The sequence below is a fragment of the Monodon monoceros genome, unplaced genomic scaffold, assembly GCF_005190385.1.
Source record: "Monodon monoceros isolate NGI ecotype Baffin Bay Population unplaced genomic scaffold, NGI_Narwhal_1 Super_Scaffold_4, whole genome shotgun sequence".
Lineage (NCBI taxonomy): Eukaryota > Metazoa > Chordata > Mammalia > Artiodactyla > Monodontidae > Monodon > Monodon monoceros.
The window spans coordinates 47130241-47148672 of NW_021703781.1; the positions used below are offsets into that span (position 1 = coordinate 47130241).

General features: G+C 38.7%; 1 protein-coding gene across 5 annotated transcripts in view; it reads left to right on the forward strand.

Moving 5' to 3' along the window:
• Positions 1 to 18432, forward strand: part of RPP30 (ribonuclease P/MRP subunit p30) — a 72951-nt gene that overhangs the window by 14015 nt on the left and 40504 nt on the right. The window contains exons 6-13 of one of the 5 annotated variants that reach the window (XR_003790526.1): positions 183 to 272; positions 8536 to 8652; positions 9203 to 9232; positions 9606 to 9643; positions 10030 to 10109; positions 13603 to 13786; positions 14952 to 15091; positions 16991 to 17387. Coding sequence is in view for 2 of the 5 variants with exons in the window: in XM_029200970.1 (XP_029056803.1) it covers positions 183 to 272; positions 8536 to 8652; positions 9203 to 9232; positions 9606 to 9643; positions 10030 to 10109; positions 13603 to 13712 (465 nt within the window). In the remaining 3 variants the exon portion in view is untranslated. Of the gene's footprint in view, positions 1 to 182; positions 273 to 8535; positions 8653 to 9202; positions 9233 to 9605; positions 9644 to 10029; positions 10110 to 13602; positions 14152 to 14951; positions 15615 to 16990; positions 17388 to 18432 lie in introns of those variants that run through there. The other 4 variants (XR_003790528.1, XR_003790527.1, XM_029200970.1 and 1 more) reach the window with 4 other exon arrangements.

Genomic DNA, 18432 nt, shown 5'->3' on the forward strand with positions numbered 1-18432 from the left:
TGTGAAGGAATGGCTAAGCATTGACTTTGTAAAGGGACAAATGTATTTGAACACAGAACCGTGTAATGCCTATGGAGTGAGCCATATCTATTTACATTTCTGTGTATCACGTTTGACCCTACCCCATTCTTAACATGTGCCAATTTTCCTTTTGGCTTTACCTGTTTTTTTCTTCTTGACAGGTTGCTTGTACACATTTAGATGTGGATTTAGTCTGCATAACTGTAACAGAGAAGCTACCATTTTACTTCAAAAGACCCCCTATTAATGTGGTAAGTGGCACAGTTTCCATTCTATATGTGAATCTCTACATGTGCATTAACACACTGGAAAAGGGGCAGAAGAAACTGCTGTTCTTAGAGGGGAAAAAACAAAGGCTAGTAATAAATAGGCAATTTAAAAAGAGGATTTTTTTTTCTAAGCTGACTGAACGTAGAAAAGAAAGCTTAAAATAAAAAATATCCAGTGAATTACCAAGATGTGTTTGAAAGGCCTTAGAAGCTCAAATTTGTGAAGGAAATTTCCTAAGAGGATAGCTAATAATGATGGACACTTACAGTCTGAATGTTGAACATTAAGGAGACAGAGCAGCCAAGAAAGGCATAGGACAAAATAGAGAGAGGGTTCCCAAGGCACCAGCAAACGGGAAGGTGGGGTGGCAGGGACTGGAGGGGGCAGGGCCTGGAAAGCACGGTAGGCGTGGTCTCTGCAAAATTAAAATTGGCATTGAAATGTGCTGGCTCACACAAAAGCCCAAGGTTACCTTTATGATAACCGAAGAGGGGGACCAGGCATTCAACAGATCTTGTGCTCCTTCCTCTGCTATAGAATTTTTCTCGTAATTTCTCTTGTTTTCCTCTACTCCTTATCTTCCACCTGTCACACCTTTTTATGTCTTACTCCATCATAAAAGTGATATTGATTCACAATGGGAGCTGTAAGGTTGGCAGAGCTGTCAACTATTTGCATTGACAACCAGATCCTGGGAGGAGTTAGGATGCTTTTGAATAGAGGCTTCCAAAGCTCTCTCCCATTCTCAAGAAGTGCTGTTGAAGGAGAAAAAAGGTTTGACAGACAATCTAGATTACATCCCCAATCCTGTCAGAATTGGAAAATTAAAAATTTATGGATTTTCAGGATAGATAACTCCCCTATTCTTTTGTCTCTGTAGAATCACAAGTTCTTCAATTTTTGTTTTCCTTCTCCACTGCTAAGGAATTAGCTTGATGCTGAGAGTAGGGAGATACTGTGAGAGGAGAAAATGATCTGTATGGTATGGAAAAATTGAATGCAGTGTGGAAAAATTTAAGATGGCTTGTGTTCTACCCCTAAGTGTGTGCTACTAAAGCTGTACTTGAAAAGTATTCAGAATTTTAAAGTTATATATTTAAAGGGCAAACTATAAAACAGCTCTTTTCTGATCAATAACGAGAGTACTCCTGAACATATAACAATATTGGTTAAGCTCAAATCATTGTTTCCCCACATTCTTGCCAGTACTTAAATAAGTAAACACTAAAAAAAAAAGACCCTTAATCATCACATTTTAGAATTGGAGATACATGTTGTTAAAAGTGGTAAAATGAAGAAGGAGAAGCTGTTCAGCTTTCCAGACACAGGGGTGGGACAGACCTGGTTGACTCCCCATCCGATGAGGTCTCCGATGTGCCCCAGCTACCATGATAAAAGGCTCAAACTAACACAGTTCCCAAGGTTATGACAGTCTTACTGGCCTCACATGCTGTTGCTCCCCAGAGCTAGTAGTGTCTGTCTCTAGAAGGTTGCCAAAGCTTTTTGCCAGCTTCACACTGCCAATCCATTTTCCATGTAGATGGCACCCTCCTTAAGTTGCTCCTAAACTTACAACTTTTTTGCTTTTCTCTTCACCTTAATGAACTAGGAAGGCCATTTTCTAGATGGCTTTGCCTGAGTAAACCCACATACGATACTGTGTCCTTGGCTGGGAGGAGATAGTGCATGTGATGCTAAGGCCAAGTCCATGGAATAGACAGCAGTGCACAGCACATAATTCCTCATGTCCCACAACAGTGATAAGCTGCCCAGTGGCTGTTTTGGCTTCGTCCTTTGATTGGTTTCTTAGGAATGTGCCCTGCTGTCCAACCCAGATTGTGAGCTTCTAGAGAGCACCAACTGTGTCATGGTCCTTTTTTCATTACTCAAATACCTTGCTTATAAGAGGTCTTCCCTAAAATCTGTCAGTTGAACGAGTATATGTCTAATTTTGCATGTCTGGGTACAGCTTGGGGAACACAGCCAAATCCTGTGAACCGTTAGTCCTTAGCTGGTTGTCAGGGCTTGGCAGGCAGCATTCACTGTGAGGGGGGGTGGGGCATTGGGGCGGCGTGAGGAGGAGATGCACTGGAGGCGGCAGCACTAGGACAGCGCACCTTTTGATTCCATCTGTAAGTTCCTGAAGGTGCTATTTTTTGATGGATATTTTTGGCTTCATTCCCACATTTTTCAATTTAAGAATTCTGAAAAGTAAAAATTTGACAAGTGAGAGGGATAGGCAGTACTTAACACAGTGTCTGCTTTTTTAAAAATCTGGTATGAACATTTTACATATGTTGTTTAATAAAAACTAGATGATGGAGTAGAGGGAAGGCTGTGCAGGATTATTTTTAGCCCTCGTCTAGTGTAGAAGTAGGCTGCTGTGTGAATTGGTCAGGAAGCAGAAGAGTCCCTATTAATTCATTCACCTCTTTTTTATTTAAGAGAAACTGGAATTAAAAGTTAAATTAATTAAAATTAAATTAAAAGCTAGAAGCATACAATAAAAAGTGTCCACCTTATTGTTCAGGGTAAATAATAGTAGTTGTATAGGTATCTTAATTTGGATGGCATGGTGAGAAATAGGAGCATTAAAGTATTTAATTCATTAGCCTTTAACCTAGAGGCCATAAGCCATGTGCGAATTATCAGCTCAGAAGGTTGGGATTGTAGGTCAAAGGGTATAGATTTTCACTTAAAAAAAGAACAAGTTCTGAGGCTCTAATGTACAGCGTGGGTGACTAGTTAATAGTCCAGTATTGTAACTCAAAAGTAGTTGAGAGAGTATCCTAGGCACTCTCACCACAATCACCACACACACAAAAAAACAAACAAAAAAACAAAAAAAATGGTTAACTATGTCAGGTGGTGGATGTGTTAATTATCTTGATCCCAGTAATCATTCTACAGTGTAGAGTATATGTATATCAAATCATCACGTTGTAGACTTTAAATATATGCATTCTATTTGTCAATGATCCCTCAACAAAGTTATAAAAAAAAAAAAAGAAGGTTGGGATTATAAAGGAGGGCCCAGGAGCTAAAACATACCAAAGCACTCCTTATGTATAACTTTCAGCTCTCAATCCTTTTGTTATTTTCACCACATGCTTAGGGCACCATAATTTCAATTATGTTAATTCCCTCTAAAATCTCCTGCAAACCTCCTCTGGAGTCTTAAGTAAGTTGTATGGGAATCATTTTATCATGTAATAGTTGGGTTTCAAAAAAGTTGAATTCAACTCCTCTTCTTGAATAGCCAGATGGCTTCTAATTATTTAGCATTTTAAGGCTTAAGCACTTTCACACCTGCTCTAGCCCAGCAGCTTTAGGGTGGGGTAGATGTGAATTACCTCTGTGATGCAGGTGATGGAATTGAGACTCAGGTAGTTTGTGGCTCACAACAGGTACATGTCTCTCTCAAAGGTTGACTTGGGATTTGTACTTAAGCTTTGATTCTAAATCTGCTGTCATTTCCCACTGGGAAATGCTATTTAAAATTACTTTACAGCAGAGCTCTTTGTTACGCACAGAATAATTTCATATTTTAAAACATGATCTTTATGAATTCAGGCTTTGAGAAGAATTTTTTTAAGCAGCACATATCTTCACCTTTGATTTTTTTTTTTACAGTGTTAGTGCCATTCAACAATAACTTCAAGTTTATTGAGCCATTTCCAGTGATTGTATGTTTTATGCTCTCTTTCCGATGTTTTCCCCTCAGCATTTCCTTTAACCCTAATCCATTTCTGTCTTCATGGTCCAGTTAGTCCCCACTGAGAGAAATCCAGTAAATAGTATCTGAAGCAGTGAGGTTGTTCCAGGAATCTTGCCATATATCCTTGAGTTGGGTGTGAGTGCTCTATAAACTTTATTTTTCATCACACATATTGTGAACCTAACTATGTTAAGTACTTTATTGATCCAGTACTTGGAGCAGTGCCAGCAAACCTGTCAGCATCAAAAAAATGTGGCCAAGAAAAAAAAAAAACATCAGAAACAAAGTGAAAAGGACTAATGACAGACTGGTAGAAATAGTTTCACTTATATCATAGACAGGTGACTAATCTCTGTAATATATAAAGAGCTCCTAGAAATTGATAAGGTTAAAAAAAAAGAGAGAGATGATCAATCTAAAAAAATGGATTAAGAATATGGAAAAGACATTTCACAGGAAAGGAAATACAAATGGCCTTTTAACAAATGAAAAGATGCTTAAATTCATCATGCTAAGAGAAATGCACGTTAAAATCACCTATCTGATTGGCACAAACCCAGAAGTTTGATGATACACTTTTGTGAGGCTGTGGGAAAGCAGGCATTCTCATACTTTGACGGTAGCAGTGTAATTGGAACAGTCCTTATGGGGCAGTGGGTAATTTGGCAACAACTATCAAAATTATAAATGCTTTACCCTCTGACCTAGTGTATTACTTTCCTGGGGCTACCATAACAAAGTACCACAAATGGGGTGGCTTAAACTAACAGAAGTGTATTGGCTCACTGTTCTGGAGACTGGGCATCTGAAATCAGGACATTATTGGGGTTATGGTCCCTCTGAAACCTTAGGGGAGTCCTTCTTTGTCTCTTCCTAGCTTTTGATGGTTTGCTGGCAATCTTTGCTGGTCCTTGGCTTGCAACTGCATAACTCCGATCTCTACCTCTGTCTTTACAACATGTTCTTTCTCCCTGTCTGTCTTCACATGGCCATCATCTTATAAGTACAGCAGTCCTACTGGATTAGGGGTCCGCCCTATCCCAGTGTGGCCTCATCTTAACTAATTACATTTACAATGACGCTATTGCCAATTAATGTTACATCCTAAGGTACTGAGGATTAGGACCCCAACATAACCTTTTATGGGGGAAACAATTGAACCCATAATATCCAGCAATCCCCCAAAACACTAAAAAATTAGTGTTTGCTGTAGATTGACTGGAACGACCCAAAATCTATCAGTAGAGGCTTGGGTGAATGCCATACCTCTGCAGTGGAGCACTCTGCAACTGTAAAGCAGTGCTGAAGTTAGGAGCTGACGTGGAAAACCCTTCAAGTCAGAACCAGAATGTAGTAGGCTACCTTTGGGGTAAGAGAGAGGAAAAATAATAATATATATTCATATTTGCTTGTATCTGTATGAAGAAATGCTAGAAAAAGACACAAGAAGTTAGTGAAAGTGATTATGGGAGGTGTGGGTGGGGCAAGTGGGAGCAGAGATACAGTGAAGGCTTTTTTGCTTTCTTATGTTACTTGATTTGTGAATCATATGAACAAGTTACCTGTCTCAAAGAATGAAACCAGGAATGACACCAACAGTATCATCCTTTCGAATTCAATAAAGAACTAATTTTTATGAAATTAACAGGGAATCTGTGTATTGTCCCAGTAATCAACCCCCTATTTCCTTTCTCTCTTCTTTCTCTTAAGCTTTGCTTAGTTCTTGGAATTTTACCACCACCATTTCTTTTCAAATATCACACACCTGTTCTTGGTTTGTAGCATCGTTATGACTGTTATTTCTCATTAGTAAAGAAATCATCTGCCTATTCCAGAACCTTTGGTCAGAGATGCAGACAAAAGCCAATCAGGCAGGCACTGGCATTCTTTATGAAAAGGCTGTTAGGAACAATCAGGTGATGAGCTTAAGGCAATTTACATTAAAATGGGCTTAGAAGCAGGAGCTCAGGTAATGAGTCTGTATTTCATCTGTCTAAAAATTTTAAATAAGGTGTTATGAAAGAAATGTTCACAGCCTTCAGTAGCACATTATCTTCAGTTTCTCTGAGAGTTTTCAGCTTGAAAGTGAATTTGATTAATGTACTAAGATCAGAATCAGAACTTTTTTCTTAAAAAATAATTAAGTGGGTAATTATGTCCATCTAACCCTCTCCAACCCCCAAAAAAGGAGTTGTATTTTGATCTGGTCCCCAAGGAGGGGGCAGCAAATCTTCCAGAATTCTTTGGGACCTGGTCACCTAGTTCTGTGTGTCATCCACGTCTTTTATGTCCCCTCTTCTCCATCCTACCGACTTGTGTTTTAGTTCAGCAACTAGAGGGATGAGGAAAAGAAATACCTGTAAGTAAGCCTCTTTGGCTAATTAGTAGTTTTGGTAAGAGAAATAGCCAGGGGGATAGTTGAGACTACGGTTAAAGGACATGTTTTGGTTTATCTGTGAATTTCAGTTTGCCAAGTTAACCCTGGTTTCTTTTGTGATGGCTAATCCATAGTGAACAGCATTATCACATGACCTCTTTTCCATAAGCTACTATTTATTCACTCAGAATATAAATATATTAAATGCTTTTTGTATAAAAGACAGTTCTGTGTTACAAAGAAGTATCATGATACCAGCTCTCAAGTGTACAAGTCAGGCAGGGAGAATGAGATATATATTTATGGCACAAAGAGTATCATAACAGACATCATTCCCAGATATAATTAACACAAGCCAAAGAATTGGAGGCAGGAAAAAGTTGTCTGAAGAGGGGAGAGGGGGAGGTTGCAGTGTGGAAAATAGCATGTAAATGCTAATTAAACTAATATCATATATATAGGGCAATCTAAAATAAATTCTGGGCACCTCAAGGCAGGCAGAAAAGTTAAGGAAAGGGAAGATTGGGGGGTGGGGCAGAAGAAAAGAAGTCTTTGTTCAGGAAGGGCAAGTGGAAGGAATCTGCCAGTACATGTGAATTAAATCAAGGTGGACTGCCAGATCTGAAGAAGACAGGTTTTTCCAGTCCTTGTAACACGCAGGAGTAGACCTCCAGCAGTCACAGCTGGACCAGTCCCAACTCATCCTCTGGGTAATAAATAGAAAATCGTTTGCCAGGCAGAGACTTGGACCATAGTGCCTGGTCTTTGCCTGCTTTTCCTCCTTTGCTCCTTTGAAAGACCACTGAAACCAAGCGACTTTGCTGTCCTGACTCTGATTATCCCCTCCATGCTAAAATCCTTAGATGCTTCGTGTGGCTATTAAGATTAATTCTGTCTCCGTTTGGCAGTTCCCATCCTCTTCAGCCCCCACTCCCACCACAGGGCTCTCCTCATTCTCTCCTCTCCAGCCTTTGACCTTCTCTACATGCTACATGCTTCCTCCAACCCTAGAGCTTCTTCACATACTGCCCCCTCCCTCTGCAAATGCTCCTCTCTCTGCTAGTTAATTAAGTCCTTCCTCACCCACTCCCAGACTTCTTGATGGCACTTAGCACAGTGGAAGTTTTGTATTTTTGTGTAATTATTTGATGGTCTCCTGCACTAAACTGGAAGCTCTTACAAGAGAGGAACCATGTCAGCTTTTGCTCACCCATTCCCACGCACAGCTGGCTTAAAAACCTATCTGTTGTGAATGGATGAAGATTTGAATCACTCATCAGGGAAGCTGCATAGTATAGTAGATCCCATTGCCACTTCTTCCAGGCTGTTTTCTTACCTGTGGATGCCTGCCTATTAAGAACATCTTAAATAAGAAAGAAGTTTCTTTTTCTCATGTAAAACGCCAAGCTAGTATGGTAAGCTTGGCAGAATTGTCAAGGGCCCAGGTTGCTTTCATCTTTTTTGCCAGGCATCCATGAGCCCCGTTTAAGATCAGGGGCTCTGTTAGTAAAGAAAAAGGGGAGAAGAGAAGAGATAGTGGGGCAGTTAGCTGTCTCTGCCACAGTGCCTTCTAAAGGTATTGTAGGGGTTAAATAAATACATAAGACTCTTAGCACAGTGCCTAGCACATGGCACTCAACTGTGGCCCGTTAGTTTCTTCCTTCAACATATGCATAATAAATGACTTACCCGAGAGGCGTTCCACTCCTGTTCTTTGGACGTTTTTCAGCTCATTTCTTTGTCTCTTCATTCTTGGGTCAAATTACTTGGTTTACTATGTTTGCAAACAGTTTATCCTGCGTGTAGGGAACACATCTCCGGTTTCCTTTTGATAATTCATGGAGTAGTAGCCCTTCTGCCACCCCACTGGGACGTTGCTCTCCTCAGCCTCTTGATGATTCCTGTTTATATAAAGTCAGCTTCCCCACAGCTAAGATAAACTCTGTTGAGACAGAGCCACAGATCTGTTTTCTTCTCCTGTAGATGGTGCCATTTGGGCACAAATCCGCCTTTATTCAAGGCTGTACCTGGACATGCAGGAGATGGGCAGTGCGGGGGAGGGGTGTGAGGTGAGGGGGAAGTTCAGTGAAAATAAAGTAAGACAGTGTGTGTTTAGCTTTAACAGTTATTTTCTTCATTTCCTGTGAAGGCAATTGACCGAGGTGTGGGCTTTGAACTTGTCTATAGCCCCGCTATCAAAGACTCCACAATGAGAAGGTACACAATTTCCAACGCCCTCAATTTGATGCAGGTCTGCAAAGGAAAGGTATGGCTCCATAATTTTAGGATATTTTTCAAACCTAGCAGTTTATTATTATTAATATACTGGGGTTATCAAGCTGACCCCATATCCTTAAAGCAGAAAGTTCTCAATGCACAGCAACAAATTCTCCCATTTCAATGAGCTCTGCAAGTTTTAAGAGAAAGAAAACTATCCTAAGGAAGAATAATATGAGGGGGGAAAAGTTATATTGAAAGTTTTTATCTTTCAGTAAAGAATTGGCCGTTTACCTACTGTGAAAGAATCATCTAGATACAGTTGTCATTATTGAGTTGAATTAAGGTTATATGACCTTTTCAACTAGTTTTTTAAACTAATGCATCTTTTCTAAGAACTGTTGGGAAGGCTTCTTGTTCTGTTTCTTATTTTAGGCTGCCTTTAGTTTGACATGAGGTCTTTCATCCTTTCACTTTATTTACCTTAACTTTAGAAGTTGGTATTTATGTTAAAACTTGATTACTGGTTATTTGTATTATAAGACTTCAATTTTTTGACATTTATCTAAGATTAATATTGATTACTTTCTATTTCGTAGAATGTAATTATATCTAGTGCTGCTGAAAGGGTAAGTCTGGCATTAAGTACTTTATTTTTTCCCTTTTCAAGTTAAATTAGTCATGTAATAAAGGTTTATTGCATGTTTTCGTTTTTAATTGCATTTGCTCATTGTAATTGGTGAAGAGTAAAATTTATCTCCATTCCTTTGGGGCTTCAAATTTTGTTTATATAAATAGTTTTTCCTTTAAATGGTTGCAAAATGCTTTTCAGGGATCTTTTATATTTTCAAAAATGTAAGTAACCCGTCAAAATTATAAGGACTGAAATTTATGCAGTTGACTTCCTTGTTTTTAGATACTTAAGCATCCTACTGCAGATGAAGTCACTGAAATGTTACGAATAACTTCTTTCATATCTATTTTTTGTTCATTTTATTTTAGCCTTTAGAAATAAGAGGCCCATACGATGTGGCAAACTTGTATCCTTTTCTGAGTAAGAAGTCATTGAAATTTTCTTTTAGGAAATTTGGAATTTGGTATGTTATACTTTAACAAGATTTTTTAACCTTTTACTATAAACTTATCAATTAATAGCTTCAAAACCAAATTACATCAGGTTGTGAAAACTTCATCCTTTTGTTTTCTGGATTAAGGGTGAAATAGAAAAAGGGGGAAAGAAGGACTCTATAAAAGCTTAGAGTTAAATGAGTCTTTTCTCAAATGCCTGTTCCATTTGGAGTAAGAACTATAGAATTAAAGTGTCTCTCTCAGTGCCTCTCTCTGGTGAACTGGCATTGTCAGTTATGTTTCTGTTAGTCTCCTGTCCTCAGCTGACGCTGGGTTGAAATCTTTAACGACCCCCCAGAGGGTTGCTGTTTGGGCTGTCGGAAAGTGACGCCAAGGCCGCAGTGTCCACCAACTGCCGAGCGGTGCTTCTGCACGGAGGTGAGCAAGTCCTTCCAAGAAAAACACCGAGTGGTCATGTTAAGAGCCAGTCATTTCTGTGAAACAGTTGAGCCATATCTACTTTCATTATCCTGCCCCTCAGAGTTCCATTAGGATCATCTTTTCTGAACCTGTTTAGCCATACCCATCAGTGCTTTCTCGCCCTTTACTTCAGGCTTTATTTTCAGTAGTTTGTGGAATGAATATAGTTTGCCTTCCAGAAATGAGTATTGAATGCGTTCTTTCCAGTTCTGCACGTGTGTCCCCACCTGCATTTTGATAGGTTTCTCATCTCCCTTTTTCCTCCATAGGGACATGCTTTCCCTGCTGAAAATCACTGTTTTAGAGAACTGAACGGTGAAAAATATATGTTAAGCCAGTTATGAGGAACACAAAAGCACCAAATACATTTTTAAAAATCCCGCTAACAAACTCAAATCATAACTTTTCACATTTATTACAACTTGTGATTATTTTCTCATATTTGGTTTACCTGTTCAATTATGCAAGACTACACATTTTTTACTCACATTTCATTTATATATATCTTCCTCCTCACCTTAATTTCACTACTTGAATGCACTGGATTTCTTACTCATCAGATGATAAAAATTGAACTAGAAGTGTTTGATATGCTACGACTTTGGAGAATAAAAATGGGGCTTTTTAAAAGAAAAAAGTTTACACTTCTCATCTGCTGTTTTATCTTCATTCTCTTCGTAATTTTTAGCACTGGTGGTAGTGGTCAAGAAGCAGTTGACTTGATATCACCCAGATGAATGTTAAACTTCAGAATTGGTTGCTACATATAAACTGGGTGATTTAGCATATGAATAGTTAGGTTATTGAGAGCTTGTGTATTACGTCTGGATTTTAGTGATCTGATTTCCACTTCGTAGAACTGGTTACTGTATTACCATGAATTAGATGATTTTGCTTTTGTTTTCAACATTTTTAGTTTGAGATTGTTGTATTACATAGCCTAGACCCATCACATAAGCTCTGGGAATGACCAAATTAATTAAAACTTTATCAGGATTTTCTTGAAATTAGGGAACAGTTGGTTCACACTGGTAGTTCTGCCATTATTTTTGTCTATTTTAAATGAACATAAGGAATCGTCAAGGTTTTGGATAACAATTAGTGGTTTAAAACAGACTGAGACAAGGAAGGGAAGTTAATTTTTAAAAGTTAGTAGGGAAAAATATGAAGATCTGTGCTTCAGAAAACTCAGCCAATCAAAATAAGTTATATATAAAGCTAGGCTTTTACAGAAGCTAAACTAAAAGAAGCCTTGTGGACTTTAGCATTCCCATTCATTCTAGTTGTGCCCAGGACAGTCCTAGTGTATGCCTGCTGTCCCTGCAGAATTAACAGCACATCTACAGGATGTTATAATTACCCTGACTTTAGTTGACATTGGGATCAATTTGAGACAGCAGTTTCAAAATTCAGTCTACTAGGATTGCAAATTCAGCCTAAGGTTACATTAGAAGAAATACAAGATTCTGAGGCAGGAAGATTCAAAGTGTCATCATTATCCTCTGCACTGGTAAGTCCTGGCTGGCATCTCTATCACCCTGAGTGCCACATTTAAGAAGGACAGCACTGCACTGAAGCACTACCAGAAGATGGTTAATTCTTGGAGGGTGTGAAAACCTTATCATGAGAGCAATTGTTGAAGGCAGTGCAGGAATGGATACCTGGAAAACAGAAGACTTGGGACATGCAGTAGCTGGGCTTCTACATTGGAAGGCTTGCTACAAGGCATCACAGTTAGATGGGTCCTGTGGGATTCTAGAAACCAATGAATAGCAATTCTAAGGAGGTTGTGGGGAGGGGACAGAGGAAAGAGGTTCAAGATCTAAAAGAGTTACTTTATCTGATAATTATAAAAGTCTTGTTTTTCAACGGTTTATAATCCGTTGTCTTAGATTAAGAAGTAAATGTTCATGTGATGTAAAAAAAAATATTTCTGAGATGGAACTAATACAATTTTGAAACTAATGCATTTAGTTTTGTTACAAAGTGTTGATTTTCACAATTTAATTTTTATATTATTCATTCTACTGATTTTTAGACGTTTACTCATAATCATAGTGATAAACATCTCTAAATGTAACATTTTTTGGAAATCACGGGCAATTTCTGTTTATTTTGAGATTCTCTGATTATGTTGGTATTTTAATGACCTTGAGAGCAGTTTTGTCCCTTTTATAAATTAAAATGCTTTTAAATAACTGGCAAAGATTTAGTAGACTTGGTAAATTAATCCTGATAAATGAGAAGGTAATATTTAACTTTTAGAATTGACTTTTGTACATGAAATAAGAAATAATTCTTAACTAAATTTATGTTTATCAAATCCTTTTGATTTTTATCTCCTTTGTATCCAAGGGGTCTCTCTTTCTCTCCTCCCCAGTCCTTCCCTGTTTCCTAAGGACTCAGTTTAAATCTCTTTTCACAGCACTGTGGCCCTTCACAAGTACCAGCCTCGTTTCCCCCTAATTTTTTCATGCTCCTCCTTTACACCGGCCATATCGTCCCCTAAGTATATTAGATTCTTCTTACCTCTCTCCCTATGCCTTTGCAAAGGAACACTTTCCTCTCCTTTCCTTTTCCTTCTTCCCTATTCTTAGCATCACTTCTTTCATGATACCTTCCTGATTCATCCAGGCAGAGTTACTTCTTGTGGTGCCTCCATTGCTATTATATTTGCCCCTGATGTGCTATCTCAGTGTGTGGTAGGAAGAAGTACTGTGTTAGGCATCCTAAGATCCTCTGTAGATGACACAGAGCCTGGCCCCTTAGTACATTTTTAGCAGAAGTTAGCTACATTTAAGTTGAACTCTACTAGCAACCTGACCTAAACTTTTAGTAATTCCCATTCTTCTTTGTTCATTGTCACCAATATATAAGAGATCAATAACCATGTGCGTTATTCCTCGTTCACTCAACAAGTATTTCTTAAACACCTGTTAAATAACCAGGCATCGTTGGATGTTCGCCATACGATTGATTCTTCAGAGGTATAATCATGATCTAGTGGGGGACACAGATAATGAATGGTCTGTGCTATAAAATGAAGTGAGCACACACACAACCAGGGAAGCAGACTGTTGTAGTTGCCATCTTGATTCATTTGTGTTTCTACCACACTTTAAGCATGTGCTGCACCAAGCTCTGAAACTTGGGTTCTGGCTACCTAAGATGCCTCGGACAGACCATTAGCGATAACCTGCCCTATGTAGTTTTACCCTTGGGGTAGTCCCTTTGGAATGAACTAGATGTTAAAAATATACAGATATTTGTAGAAGCTGGTGGTGGGGAAAGGTGAGAACTGTAAATGGCATCAACACTCATAGCAGTTTATTATGGTTTCATCATTTACTCATGCTGTAAGTCACAGTAACATGGGGATGCTTGTTAAAACCACCTCTTTTGAAATCATGGCTTAACTTCAGGCACTTTGGTTTCCCTGTTTATCTTATAGAAACTAGAAAAACTGCTTTTGGAATTATTTCCACGGTGAAGAAACCTCGGACATCAGAAGTAGATGATGATTCTCTTCCAGCCTGCAAGAAAGCCAAGTGTGAGAGCTGAAATGAGTCCCCGTCTCTGTCAGCACTCCCTTCTGCCTTTTGAGAATCCATCAGCCGCAACAGAAACAGAACCTCGTATGATTCACTATTTTCACTTGGAGCTAGATACCGGTAGTCTATAAAAGCAGTCTTATATTTAAGCCATTAAAATAGCAAAACCTAGTAAAGCATTTAAAAAAAAAAAAAAAAAAGGCTGTCCCCGTAAAGAATTTAGATATTTTAAGAGAAAAGCAAAGACTAGTTCATTTATCCTTTCCGTTAAGTGATAAATGGAAGGTATAATTGAATAAGATGTTTCAATATTCAAGAGACTCTTTAAAAATGTTTCTTGCTCATTTAAAAGTTCATGCTTTTCAGCTTTACTTGATATACATGGCTTATTTAAATTTTACTACTCAAAAAGTGGTTATTTTGAGGACTCTTAAAACTTATGTTAAGGGGTTGGCTTTTAGTTGATCTACTCTTGCTTTAAGCCTCTCTTTCATTATAATCATCAAGTCCAAGTCCTTTCTAAAAGGAATTGCTATAAAATTTGCGGAAGGAAAGGAAAAGTGCATGTAAAATCACACTTGGCCTCTTCGTTTGCTGGTTCTTACCTCCGTGATATCCTTGAAATAGGATTCCTTTGAGTTGGAAGCCCCTGAAAACCTAATATTGATTTTTCTAATTGCTATAGTAAAAATCTCAAAGCACTGGACTCAATCAACTTTGGAAATGATTTTTTAAATAGCAGGATCATTGTATTAAGTAGAAGTAGCCTTTTTTGTAAATATCTGCATTTATGCTATATTGATGTTAAGAAAATCATTTAAATGAAGATATGAACACTGTTCTGAGAGTCAGAGAATAGATAATTTTAAAAAGAAAGCTTTACACCCAACTCACTTACTAATTTAGATCCTTAAATTAGATATTGGTAAAACAGAGTATACCATAACCAGGTGAGATTTATTCTAGAAATGTAAGGATTTTTCAGTTCTTTTCAATGTACTATGCTTTATCATATTACTAGGTCAAATGAGAAAAATCAGAATCATCTTAATAGATGCCTGTAAGACATTTGATAAAATTTAAAGTCCACTCCTGATTTTTGAAAAATAAACAAGAATAAAAACCCTTGACAAAATACAAATAGAAGAATATTTCACACATATGTGTATATGTTCATTTCTCTTTATATATTGTATATATATTAAGCATCATGGTTCTAAAAATAAAGCATTTTTTACTTCTTCTTAAGCAACATGATGGATTAGCCTACTACACTCCCTCCATAAAACTCATAGCCACTGCTGCTGAGCCCTCACACCCAGAGTCTGCCACTTCCTTGAGTGCCAGCTTGCTTCTGCCTTCACCCCACTTGGATTCACCAAAAGTTAGGTGTGTGTTTATTCACAAGTCTGTTTATGCCACTGTATTTAGCATTGTAAAATTAATATAAGTTAATTTAAAATTATAAAAACTGATGAACCAGGAGGGGAAAAAAAGGAATTCCCTGGAAAATTAATGCTTTTGAAAAGTTTGAAAAAGATGAGTCATTAAAAAGAACTGTCAAATTAGTTGTGAGCAAGACAACTAGATTTAGAGGAGATCCAGTGGAAATTCTGCACTTGGATTGCTTTACCAGAGTCTTTATAAGTTCTCTTTTTTCTTCTTTTTTTTTAAATTGAGGTAACATTGTTTATAACATTGTTTTATGTGTATACATTATAATTCAACTCATGTGTACATTACAGCTTGCCAGCAAAAGTTTCCATCCATCACCATACAGTTGACTCCTTACCCGATTTGCTTTCCCCCCCATCCCTCCTTCCCCTCTGGTAACAACTACTCTGTTCTCTTTATCTGTGTGTTTGTTTTTGTTTCATTTAGTTTGTTCTTTTTCTTTTTTTTTCCCCACATAAGAGTGAAATCATATAGTATTTGTCTCTCTCTATCTGACTTATCTCATTTAGCATAATACCCTCAAGGTCCATCAGTGGTGTCACAAATGGCAAGATTTCCTCTAACTTTATGGCTGAGTAGTATTCCATTTTATATATGTGTGTGTGTGTATACACACACACACACACACACACACACACACACCCCACATCTTTATGCATTCATTTGTTGATGGACATTTAGGTTTTTTCCATATCTTGGCTATATAAATAATGCTGTAGTGAACATAGGAGTATGTATATATTTACGAATTTGTGCTTTCATATTCTTTGGATAAATTCCCAGAAGAGGAATAGCTGGATCATATGGTAGTTCTATTCTTAATTTTTTGAAGACTCTCCATAGTGTTTTCCTTAGTGACTGGACCAATTTACATTCCTACCAATAGTGCATGAGGGTTCCCTTTTCTCGACATCCTCTCTATAACATTTCTTATTTCTTGCCTTTTTGATAATAGCCATTCTAACAGGCTATCGGGCGTGACATAGGTATTAGCATTATCTTTCCACATATATCTCCTCAGGCAAGGGAAACAAATGCAAAACTAAAAAGCTTCATAGCAAAAGAAACTATCAACAGAATGAACAGACAACCAATAAGGACCTACTGTATAGCACAGGGAACTATAATCAGTATTTTGTAATAACCTATAAAGGAAAAGAATCTGGAAATATACATATATATGTGTGTGTGTGTGTGAGTATGTAAAAGTTTTTGTCAGGTTAAAAAAAAAAAACTACCTACTAAATGGGAAGCTATTTTAAAATCATATATCTGATGAGGGGTTAATAGCCAAAATACATAAAAAACTCATACAACTCAACAACAAATACCAAACAACCCAATTTAAAAATGGGCAGAGGGGGCTTCCCTGGTGGCACAGTGGTTAAGAATCCACCTGCCAATGCAGGGGACATGGGTTCGAGCCGTGGTCCGGGAAGATGCCACATGCTGCAGAGCGACTAAGCCCATGTGCCACAACTACTGAGCCTGTGAGCCACAACTACGGAACCCATGTGCCACAACTACTGAAGCTCACGTGCCTAGAGTCCATGCTCCACAGCAAGAGAAGCCACCACAATGATAAGCCCACACACTGCAACCAAGAGTAGACCCCGCTTGCCACAACTAGAGAAACCCCACGTGCAGCAACGAAGACCCAACGCAGCCAAAAATAAATAAGTGAATAAATAAAAATGGGCAGAAGATCTGAAAAATATCCAATATGTCTTTGGAAGATGTACCGATAGCCAATAGGCACATGAAAAGATGCTCAACATTACTAATTATGCAAATCAAACCTAATGAAATATCACTTTTCTTTCTTCTTTAAAGAGACTGGAACTCAAGAACAAACTGTAGATCTCCCATCAGTGGAGCCATACTTCCAAGAATAGGCTTTGACCTTTCTTTAAAAGATTGGCACGTGAGTGTACATTTATATATTTTAAACTTAAAATGTTTAAGAGGATGTATGTTCAACTTTTTTTTGATGCCCCACAATGATCTACTTTTTCAACCAACTGACTATATTTTAGCCCCAACTGTACCAGGTATAATATTGAGGTCTTTCATGTTATATTAGAAAGGAGGAAAAGTTAATGGCACAATGTGAGTCTTGAAAAACTCAAGAAAAGCAACTGGGTAAAGGATAGAAATACAGGTGCTTTTTAGCACCTGTATTTCAAATACATTTGTTATGTATTTGCAGTTGGGCTTGCTTTCTGTTTATGAGCAGGTGCTTATCCTGTTATTCAAAATAGGAGGGCATGATGGCTGGTCACCAGTGAAGAACAGCAAGTGGGCTTCTTTAAAGTTTGCTTTTGTTAGAACATGAACTGGTTTAGTTGCAACAAGGTGACATTACCTTCAGTAAAAGTTCAGCAAAGTGGTCAATTATAAAATAAATACAAAAGCCAGTAGTTTTCATTAACAATAACGTTATAAAATACCATTTTAAAAGATGCCCCTGAGGGAGGAGCTTCAAGATGGCAGCAGAATAAGACATGGCGATCACTTTCCTCCCCACAAATACATCAGAAATACATCTACATGTGGAACAATTCCTACAGAACACCTACTGAATGCAGGCAGAAGACCTCAGACCTCCCAAAAGGCCAGAAACTCCCCACGTACCTGGGTAGTGCAAAAGAAAAAAGGAAAAACAGACAAAAGGTTGGGGCCAGGACCTACACCATTGGGAGGGAGCTGTGAAAGAGGAAAGGTTTCCACACACTAGGAAGACCCTTCATGGATGGAGATTGCGGGTGACGGTGGGGGGAAGCTTCGGAGCCACGGAGGAGAGCGCAGCAACACGGGTGCGGAGGTCAAAGCAGAGAAATTCCCGCACAGAGGATCAGTGCTGACCAGCACTCACCAGCCCAAGAGGCCTGTCTGCTCACCTGCCGGGACGGGCAGGGGCTGGGAGCTGAGGCTCGGGCTTTCGAGGTCAGATCCCAGGGAAAGGACTGGGGTTGGCTGCGTGAACACAGCCTGAAGGGGGCTAGTGTGCCACAGCTAGCTGGGAGGTAGTCTGGGAAAAAGTCTGGAGCTGCCAGAGAGGCAAGAGACCATTGTTTCGGGGTGCGTGAAGAGAGGGGATTAAGAGCACAGCTTAAAGGAGCTCCAAAGACAGGCGCGAGCCGTGGCTATCAGTGTGGACTCCAGAGACGGGCATGATACGCTAAGCCTGCTACTGTAGCCACCAAGAAGCCTGTGTGCAAGCACAGGTCACTATCCACACCTCCCCTCATGGGAGCCTGTGCAGCCCACCACTG